This window comes from Empidonax traillii, unplaced genomic scaffold (genome assembly GCF_003031625.1).
Source record: "Empidonax traillii isolate 1590-97213 ecotype Southwest subspecies unplaced genomic scaffold, ASM303162v1 scaffold1961:size50763, whole genome shotgun sequence".
NCBI classification, from domain to species: domain Eukaryota; kingdom Metazoa; phylum Chordata; class Aves; order Passeriformes; family Tyrannidae; genus Empidonax; species Empidonax traillii.
The window spans coordinates 17,801-28,103 of record NW_020957154.1 but is presented as its reverse complement, the minus strand read 5'-3'; the positions used below and the strand labels follow the sequence as shown (position 1 = coordinate 28,103).

The following is a 10,303-nucleotide window of genomic DNA, read 5'->3' as shown; positions in this document are numbered from 1 at the left end:
TTTTCACACCAAAAGAGTGGCGGAGAGGAGCAGGTGACAAAAACGAGCTGACTCGACAAGATCAGAGCGCTGAGTGAAAGGCTGAGCCCGGGGAAGGGGGGAAGGTGCCTTCGGGGCAAGGGTGTGCCTCAGTTTCCCCTTCCCAGCCTGGGGAATTTGGGCCTAAGGTGGGATTGGGAATTCTGTTTCCCCGGGGAGGGTGGGTGTTTCGGGAAGGGGGACAGGGAGAGGGGATAAAATAAGGGGTGAGCTCAGCTCTCCCAGGTACAGGAGGCTGCACTTTATGGAAATAAAGTGAATTATGGTGGGGAAGGGTGGGGAGGGGTATGGAGGGGACCCCCCCACCCCGGGATGTGCAGCAGAGAGATGAGCAGCTCCCAGGGATGCCAGTGTGGATCCCCACACACTGATTTATGCCAGGAAGACAAGAAACAGCAAAAAACATCCAACACCTCTGGAAAAGGAGGGGGAACCCCCCCCCCCAAGCCAGCACCTCAGCACCTTCCCAGCCCCGAGTGTCACCTTTGATCCATCCACAGCTCAGCACAGGCTGCCTGGGGGGGGCTCAGTGCCAGCTTGGTGCGTCCTGCCTGGTCTCACAGTGTGGGGGGGACACGGGGGTGCGAAGTCCCCCTGCCACGTCCCGGGGTGGGCACAGGGAATGGAGGGAGCTGCCGAATCACACCGGCCACAGGCGGCTGATTTCAGGGCAAGTGGTCGCTGATGCCACTGTCAGCCCCCAGGGGGTCTGGTCACAGCCCCATCTCCCCTCAGCTCTTCCCAGATTTGGGGTGACTTGACCCAAACCCCCCCAAACCTGAGAAGCTCAGCCCTTGCCTGGCACCACACGGCACCCAGGGGTGCCCGGATGGAGCACAGTAGGGTTTGGCACTGGGGAAGGGGGAGCCAGTGGCTCCAGGTAAGCTGGGAATGATCCTGGCACTGCCCAGGGCAGATGGGTTGGAGTACGATTGGCATGGATTGGTGCCGTGGGAATGGCATGGATTGGTGCCATAGGGATAGCATGGATTGGTGCCAGCTGGTGATGCCCAGTGCCACACAGCTGGCACAGCTGGGTGCCCTGTGGTTGGCGTGGGTTGGTGTCATATGGTTGGCACGGACCGGTGCCGTGGGGATGGCGTGGGTCGGTGCCAGGGTGTGGCTCAGGTTGGCGCTGTTCGGTGACAGCCGGTGATCCTCGGTGCAGCCACGAGCCGTCAGTGCCCTCTGGAGGCAGCTCCGAGGTGGCACCGGGCACAGGACACACCGTGTGGCACCAGACACCCCCAACCCAGGGACCTGCTCAGCTCCAAATTCCCGGGGCACAGCGAACTGATTTTGGGGGGCAGGATCCCACCTGCTGCAGTACCTCAACGTGGGGAACCCTCAGGGAGCCCTCCCAGAGCGGGTCCTGTCCCCACCCTGGGTGTGACGCCCCACAGACTGTCCCCATGTGCCCCCACCCCTGCCCACCAGAGTGGGGACCCCCCAGCACAGCCCAGCACTTACTGGTCGTCGCCCACCTTCTTCACCCAGGCCATGTCCCGCTCCGACTGCTCCTGGGGACAGCAGACACCCCGTCAGCACCCAGACCCCCACCCTGCAGGGCAGGGGGTGTCCCCACACGGCCTGACCCCCCCCGTACCTGCTCCCGGCTGTCCTGCAGGTGCTTCAGCTCCGCCTGCAGCCTCTCGCACTCGGCCTTGAGGTGCTCCTCGCGGTGCTGGGCGCGCTGGTTCTCCTGCCGGGCCGCCTCCAGCTCTGCCTCCAGCCTGCCCTGAGCCTCCAGCCTGCCCTGAGCCTCCAGCCTGCCCTGAGCCTCCAGCCCCCGGCTCTGCCAGCCCCCGGCACGCTCCAGCACTGCGGGTACCAAACAGAATCAGCCCCGGCCCTGCCCCAGCCAGGGGGGTGTGGGGGGGCCCGGTGGGTGGGGAGGGGGCTGCTCACCGTGGCTCAGCCCGGGGTTGGGGTGCAGGCTGATGAAAGGCACCTCCTGGCCGGGCAGGGGGGTGCCCAGCCCCGGGAAGGTGCTGCCATCGCGCTGCCGCAGCTGCTGCTCCAGGCTCCGGATGCGGCTCAGGTGAGTCTCCACCAGCGCCCGCTGCCCGGGCAGGGGACAGGGATGAGCTGAGCCCCCTTCTCTGGGGCTCACCCTGCCCCAAACCCAGCCTTTGGGGTCCCCGTGGTGCTGGGAGGGGAACTGTCCCAGCTCAGATGAGGGTGGTGTGGTGGGGGTGGCCCTTCAGCTGGCAGGGCCTCATCTGGACGGGAGAGGGGAGCCAGGGAAGCCCACCCAATCCTGGAAACAGGACTGGCACCACACTTGGCAGGGTTGGCGAGGGAAGATGGGTAAAGCTGAGCCACGTGCATCCCTATGATCCCCAACAAACGGGGCCAAGCAGCCACGGTCCCCCCAGCCCTGCATCCCCTGGGATGGAGATGCCATCAGCCCTGCTGCTGCCACGGGGAGGGGAAGGGCACCCCGACGTCCCCAGACCCCAGGGGGCCATCACCCACCATCTCTCCCAGCTCGGTCTCCAGGTCAGCCTTCTCCACACACAGCTTCTCGTACGCCTGGATCATCTCCTCCAGCTGCTCCTCCCGCTCTTTGCTCTTCTGCAGCTGCCAGGGGAGCAGTGGGGGGTGGGTGGGCAGCTCGGGGACCCCCCGATCCCCCCCCCATCCCTGCCATCCCCGCTCACCTCGTGCTGGAACTGGTTGAGCTGCTGCTGCAGCGACGCCTTCTCGCTCTTGAGCAGCGACGTCTCCTTGGCCTCGTAGAGGGAGAAGATGTGCTCCTCCCCGAACTCGCCGATCAGGGGGTACTGCGGCCGCGGGGCAGGGGGTCAGCGGGGCCCCCCCCGGCCCCACAACCCCCCCCCGGCCCCTCCCAACCCCTCACCTTGACCTCGTACATCTTGAGGCGGCGCTTGAGCGTGGAGTTCTCCCTCTCCAGCCCCGTGAGCCGGTTCTTGATGTCGTCGTAGGCGGTGATGAGGGCGAAGTGCGAGGCCGAGCACATCTCCCCGGACAGGTCGGTGTTGGGGCTGTCCAGCCAGTCCTCGTCCGGCCCCAGCGCCTCCTGCGTCAGGATGCTGATGTCGTCCTCGAACATGGAGTCCATGTCCTGCCTGGGGGGACACGGCACGGACAGACGGACACACAGACACCGCTGATCCCGGGGCAGGGATGGACCTGGTTGGGGGCAGCCCCCGGAGCTGTGGGGACAGGGGGGTGGGATCCAGGATGGATGAGCACAGGTGGGGCCTGGGGACAGAGTGGGGCTCGAGGGAGCTCAGCGTGTCCCAAAAACAACGGGTGATGGAGGAGGGACAATCCCAGGAGCTGCCACAGCAACGGCCTCTGTCCCCACCAGGGACAGGAGGGACAGGGGTCCTGACACCCCCCGAGCCCCCCCATCACTGCTGGGGACGAGGGTGAGAGCAGAGCCCATCCCCAGCAGAGCACCCAGGCAGGGGGGACACGGTGACTTTCCCCCCCATCCCCTCGGGGAGCGAGCACCAGAAATAGCGTCCGGTGCCGCTGCCTCCCGCCCTGTGCCGCACGAGAGCTGCTTCCCGGCCTCCCACGCCTCGGTGCCGGCACAGCCCGCGCCGTGCCCTATATATCGGCACTGCTCTCACCCCCTGGGGCCCACCTGCCCCCCTGCACCACCCAGGGGGATCCCCCCCACCCGGCCACAGAGCCCACCCCCCAGACGAGGATTTTGGGTGGAGGGGGATCCCAAATCCGCCGCCTCCGGTGGTTCCCAGGATGTCTGGCAGAGCAGTCCCGGTGGGAACAGCGTCTCGAGGTGGTGAGGTGGCGGTGCCCAGGGTGCTGAGCCCCACGTGGTGCCCCAGCACTGCCCCCTGTCCCACCCAGGGACCCCACAGACACGGGGGTGGCCGCCGGGCAGGCACAGCCCCGCCGGCTCAGCAGACATCTGGGAGCCACAGCCGCACAAATAATTCATAGCACAAAGCTGGGAGAGGGAGGAGAGATCTGCAGGGGGATGAGGGGGGATGGCACAGCCCTCCCCGAGCCACTGATGGAGCCTGGGGGCAGCCCAGCCCCACTGGCACCACCAGGCCGGGAGCTCCCGTGGGCAGTCGAGGGCTGACCAGGGATAAACCCCCCAGCACCCTGACCCCTCCTCTGTCCTCCCTGTGAGGGTCCCAAACCCACCCTGACCCCTCCTCTGTCCTCCCTGTGAGGGTCTCAGATCGACCCCCGGGGCGGTGATGGACGGGACCCACCTCTTGGTGCTTGGGCACCATCCTCACCCCTTTGGGGAAACTGAGGCACCCCCATAAGCCAAGAGGAGACTCCCCAGGCTCTGGCGACCCCTCAAAGCAACGAACCCCCTGGTTTGTTGTGCCGTTGTGTTCCCAGAGCCCTGCCCAGGCCCTGCCTGGGGGTTCCATGGGCACAGGACCCGCTCTGCCCCCAACACACCGAGCCTGGAGGCAGCTCTGCACCCCCAGCCTGGCCTGGAGCTCCCTGGCCCAGCCTTGCCACTCCCCAAAACTCCCGTGGCTCAGTTCCCCCACCCGTACCCCTCAGTGGCACCCACCTGGCAGAGGGCCCCAGGGGTGGGGCGAGGCGGCGCGGGCTGGGCAGGGCTGCGGCGCGGGCACGCGTGTCTCAGGCGTGGGCAGGGCGGGCACGCGTGTCTCAGGCGTGGGCAGGGCGGGCACGCGTGTCTCAGGCGTGGGCAGGGTGGGCAGGCGTGTCCCAGGCGTGGGCAGGGAGCCACGGTGAGCGGGTGCTCCAGAGATTGTCCACGGGAGGGTCAGGGGGAGGCGGTGACGCTCTCATGAGGTTCCAGGGTTGACAGCCAAGGTCCCCACGGCAGCGACGCTCCCTCCACACTCCCTCCACGCTCCCAGCCCCTCCTCGAGGCCTACAAACGCCTTGGAAAGGAGCGAAAATGGGGCTGCATCTCCCTGGTGCCGGGACAGCCGGAGGCAGCTCAGAGATCAGGCATGCCCGTGGGAATAGGGCTGGGAATGGGATGTGCCGGGCAGTGGGTGCTGCCGGGCAGCTGGCACCCAGCTGGTGTTGGGGATTGACCCCACTCCACTGCCTGACCCCCTCTGGGGGTCGGGAGGGTGCACCCCATAGGACCCAACCCAGGGCAGCTCCTCCAGCCACGCACCCCCTGCCCCGAGCCTCGGGGGGCTGCGGGGGGGAACAGCCCCCTCCTCATTGCTGGGATGCTCTGGGCACCTTCCCAGCTCTTGGGGGCTGAGGGGAGGGGGCGATGCCACGGCCAGGGCCACGAGGAAGGGCAGCGGAGTGAAAGCGATGTGGAAACGGCGTGGAACAGGCGTGGAAAGGGGGTCAGTGCGCAGGTGAGCCCGGGGGAGGGTCGCAGTGGGGGATGCGGGGGGGGTCCGGCCTGTTTACCGGAGCCTCCGGTAAACCCTCCCCGAATACCCCCGGCCCGGGCCGGGTCCGCCCGGCCCCCCCGCGTCCAGCCCGGGGCCGCAGCGGGCCGGGGGTCTCCGGGAGGGGGACGGGGACGGAAACGCAGGAGGGGTCCGGGGCGGAGCCGGGATGGGGATGGGGATGGAGCCAGGATGGGGATGAGGATGGAGCTGAGGATGGGGATGGAACCGGGATGGAACAAGGGACGGAGATGGGGGGACGGAACCGTGGATGGGGATGAGGATGTAGCCAGGAACGGGGATGAGGTTGGGGATGGGGATAAGGATGAGAAGGGAGCCAGGGATGGGGATGGGGATGGAGCAGGGGATGAGGATGATGATGAGGACGGAGCCGGCGACGAGGATGAAGCCTGGGATGGACCCGCGGGATGAAGGCGGCGGGGGGAGATGGGGATGGAGACGGGAATGGGGTCGCGATGTGGCGGGAGGAGACAGGCCCGATGGGGTGGGGGCAGCCCGCTGTCCCCCCCCGCGCCGTCCCCCCGCGGTGTCCCCCCGGCCCAGGCCCCGCACTCACCGGCGCTGATGCTGCGCTGCGGCGGTGCCCGCCGGGATGCGGCTCCGTCCCCGCCCCGCCGGGTCCCGCTCGCGGTGCCGCTCCCGTCCCCTGTCCCCGCCGCAGCCCCGGCCCCGCCGCCGTTTCTTCCGCTCCGGAGACACCGACGGACCACGTGGGCACCGGGCGGCCGCCAGCCCCTCCCCCGCCACGCGCCGGGGCCGCCCCCGGGGCTGTGACCCCCCCCCGGGGCACACCGGTCCCCGCGATGCTCCCGGGGGGACACACGAGCTGCCCCGGACCCCCCGTCCCTCTGACACCCCTGCCGTGCCCGGCCCCGGGAAGGGGGAGCCCCTGTCCCCCGCCCCCTCCTGCGCCCGGGAAACCCCCAAAAAGGTGGTCCCGGGGCCGGGGGGGGCTTCTCCCTTCATCCCCCCGGGGTGGTCATGGCAGAACCGCAGCCCCTCACGGTGGGGGCTGGGCTCCCCCTCTGCCCCCTCCCCCTCACCCCCCCGAACATTTTATTCCCTGAATTGTTCTCGGAGCCGCTTCCATTATGGAATTACATCTTTTCCCTGTGCAGTGCAGGGTTATTAATAGCTGCTCTCCTTTCGCCGCCGCTGCTGCTGCTCCAGCTGGGCTCTGGGGGAAGGACCCCTGCAGCCCCCCGGGCTGGGGGATCCCTGCCACGTCCCAGATCCCGCAGGGACAGGCCCACGGCACGGCAAGGACAGACCCACGGCGTGGACACGGCTCTGCTTGACCCCAGTGGCACGAGGATCCCTGGAAAGGCCTCATCCCACCCCACGGGAGGAACTGGGATGAGGGACTGGGGGGATCCAGCAGCAAAGGTGAGCTGGGAGCTGCTGGAGCAATCCTGACCCCGACCATCTGCCTCCATCACTCCTGGCTCATCGGGAGAGGGGAAAAGGAGTCGGGGCAAAACCCGGCTTGGGCTTCACCCGGCCCTTTTACCCCCCTGGAGACCCAAAGGGAGCGAAGCTTCCAGCTGGGAGCACCCACTGGGCTCCCATCCCAGATCCCCCTGCCCAGCACTGCATCCAGTGCCTGGATGGAGCCTTGGATATGCTGGGAGAGCGTGGTGGTGATCCAGGACCTGGAGCATTGCCAGGGGCACAGACAGACCCCTGCCCGCCCAGGGCTGGCCTTGGTGGGTACTGCCCATGGGGTGCCAGAATACCCAGTGATTCCAGTCTGGAATCACGACTGGAACAGAAGCTGGGGCCGAAAATGCATCACAAGGCCTGGAATGTTTTGGGAGGCTGATGCCAGGCGGGCACTGGGCTGCTCTGATGCTCCAGTGAGCAAAGCATGGCCGTTTCCATCGGAATTCCTGCCAGGGAAGGGCATTTTGCCTTCGGTGCGTGGCCTGGAGAGGAAAAACAGCTCATGGAGTGTCACCTTTGGGCCACGGGAACGGGCTCTGCCGCAAACAGGGCCCCGGAAAAATCCAGTGCCAGCTCGGGCGGATTTGCTGCAAAGCACTTTGAAGTGCAAATTAAGGTTTTCCATCAGGTTGGAAGTTAATTTTGACGCAAAGGGAAACAGCCTGGCCCCGGCCCTGGTGTGTGTGGGATGGAGGCAGTGCCATGCTGGAGATGCACAGCCCTGGGGGACCCCCCTGAGCCCCCCGGGGAGGGGCAGGAGGTCCCTGGGCACTGAGGACAAGCCTTGCAGCCACCCCTGGAGCTGTCACAGGTGTGATGCAGGGAGGAGGAACAGGAGGAGACTCCAGAGGCAGGAGGAGAGATCCAAGCTCCTGTGATTGTCCCCCACCTAAGCCAGACTGCAGGATTTGGGGTCCCCACTGCACCCCCCCAGCCAATCCTGCATCTGGGAGCTGCAGACAGAGCTGGATCCAGCCTGGCCATCCCATGGGATGCTCCGCTCTTCCCGAGCCTGAGCTCCTCCCATGCAGCCACCTCGCCCCAGGACATCAGGGATGTGGTGGTGGGAGGCAAGGGGAGCACTGGGGGCTCCCCACAACCCCTGCATCCTTTTGGAATGCTGGGGATGGGAAAAGGCCACTAAAATCCCCTCAAATCCACATTTGTCCCTCCCTGTGTCCCAGGAGCCTCCTTTGCCTGCCAGGAATGGTCCCTGGACTCCAGGCCCTGCCCTGTGCCTGGGGCTGCTTCCCTGCATTTCCAGCGTCCTCCCGCCTGCATTCCCATCCCAGCTCCGTGAATTATTTAACTCTAATGCATCTCGGGCACCCTCGGGGCCTCAGCTCGCCAGGGCACTTCCATGGAGCCTGTGGCAGGGAATGATGGAGAGCAGGGAAGAGCAGGGGAAGAAAAGCAGCGGGAGAAGAGCAGGGATCTCTCCCAGCTCCCAGCCCAGGATTCCTGGAGGCTGCCAGTTCTGCACACAAGGCCTGGGCTGTGCTGGAAACGTCAGCTGAACCCAAAAACGTCCCTTCCATCATCCTCAGTGACAGTCCCGGGTTTGTTCCCGCATTAACCCCTTTCAGGAGGAATTAAGGAGCCCCTCGGATCCCTCAGTCCGAGACTTTACCTGCCATGACCCCTCAGTCCCATCAGCTCTTCCGCACTCACCCTGATCCTGATCCTGATCCTGGCTCAGTGCCCATGTGGCACATCTGGGCACATCTGGGCACTGGAATCAGGGAGAATTGGTGTCTCCCATCTGGATTCCCGGGATTTCAGCATGGCAGGGGAGCCCCAGCAGGTGAGGGCCCGGGAGCAGTGCCGGTGTAGCCACGCAGGGATGATCCCTGTGGAATGGGAACGATCAGGAGGATCAGGAATGATCAGGAGGGATGTGGCTTCTCCAGAACACCCCGGTACCTGCAGCAATGGGCAAAACCACCTCAACAAGGAAAAAAAAGCTGCCAAGTTCAGGTCCCCTCGGCTGGGAAGTTGTTTTCCAGAGGGTGACACCAACTCCAGGGACACAGTGGGTGCTCTGTCCCCTCATGGAGCCACCCCCGGGGTGGGAAAATGCCAGACAGCGACTGGGAGGAGGCACTGAGGCCACGGCAGCTCCTCTGAGGCTCCAAACCCGAGCTGTTGCTTGTTTTTCCCACCTCTCCCTGTGGGGAGCTCAGCACGCCGGGGGAAGATGCTCCACGCTCGGGCCAGCAGCGGGGAAGGGCCCGGGGGGCTGATCCTCGGGATGATGTGGGGAAGGGTCCGGGGGGCTGATCCCGGGGATGACGAGGGTGTCCCCGGGTGCCGGGGTGGCACATAGGGCTGATGACACAGCGCTGTCACCTCCGGATCCCCCGGAGAGGAAACGGGAGCTCGTCACTCCCGGAGCGCTCACCCACCCACGTGTCTCCGACACGGCGGGGGAAGGATCCTGGCAGCGGCCTCGGGGAAAATGAGGCAGCAAAAGGAAAGGGAAGGAAAACAAAAATAAGTGGGATTTGGGGGTATTTGGGAGGTAAATAAATGGCTCCTCCCCGGGGTGTTTTCCCCGCGGTTGTTACGGGGAGGGTGGAGGGAGGGAAGGGGGTGATGGCTGATGGGTGAAGGCCGAGGAGCATCAAGGGGGTGGTTCCTTCATCGATTAATTGATAAAATTTGATTAATGAAACAATTTGGAGCTGCAGTTTCGGGGTTGTGTTGGTGGGGTGTGAGGTTAAGTTGGGGGTTGGTTGAGAGGGGCAGGGCGGGACAAAGGAGCAGAGGGGAGTTCTCACTGACAGCCCTTCCCGGAGCCGAATCTCGGGCAGTTTGGGATATCCAGCAGTGCCAAAGCTCCAGTAGTTTGGGATCTCTGGGAGTGTGGAATGCCCAGCGGTTTGGAATCTCTGGGAGTTTGGAATCCCTGGAAGTTTGGGAAGTTTGGGATCTGCAGCACCACCCAATGCCCAGCCTGGGCAGCCTCTGCTGAGCCGACCGCGTTTCAATTCTAGAGCTGAAACGAGACTTGGAGGAAGAAAATAGTAATAATTTTTTAAAAAAAATCACATTATTTATTCTATTCATTAATACTTATTCTATCAATTAAACTTGCCAAGCAGCGAAATCAGCTTTTTAAAAAAATAAAACTAAATAAAAGAGGTGTTTTGCCCTCAGTCCACAGCGATGGGATCGGGGATAACGGGGAGGCTCCCGCTCTGCTGCCGCGGATTTTGGGAAGATTCCCAGCACCAAACCCCCCAGAACAAAGAGCCCAGACACAGGTTTGTTCCACTACTGTCTCTGTACTTTATTCTCCTGCTGTCTACAGCCTTTACAGCCACACAGGACAGACACAGGTCGCACTGAGGAATGCTCAGGTTCCTCCCTCGCGCCCCTTTTCCCCAGGAATGGCTTTTTGCTTTTTTTTTTTTTTTAATAGTTTTTTATTTTTTAAAATTCAT

At 64.6% G+C, this 10,303-nt stretch overlaps 1 protein-coding gene across 1 annotated transcript in view; it reads right to left on the bottom strand.

The window, feature by feature from the left end:
* TBKBP1 (TBK1 binding protein 1) overlaps positions 1-4,884 on the bottom strand; it is a 6,929-nt gene extending 2,045 nt beyond the window's left edge. Inside the window, exons 1-8 of the mRNA XM_027909143.1 lie at positions 4,577-4,884; positions 2,903-3,131; positions 2,703-2,825; positions 2,518-2,622; positions 1,948-2,101; positions 1,646-1,860; positions 1,510-1,559; positions 601-671 (exon numbers count right to left, since the gene is read on the bottom strand). Of these exons, the coding sequence (XP_027764944.1) occupies positions 601-671; positions 1,510-1,559; positions 1,646-1,860; positions 1,948-2,101; positions 2,518-2,622; positions 2,703-2,825; positions 2,903-3,124 (940 nt within the window). The 5' untranslated portion in view covers positions 3,125-3,131; positions 4,577-4,884. The remainder of the gene's footprint in view (positions 1-600; positions 672-1,509; positions 1,560-1,645; positions 1,861-1,947; positions 2,102-2,517; positions 2,623-2,702; positions 2,826-2,902; positions 3,132-4,576) is intronic.
* Positions 4,885-10,303: the final 5,419 nt, after the last annotated feature.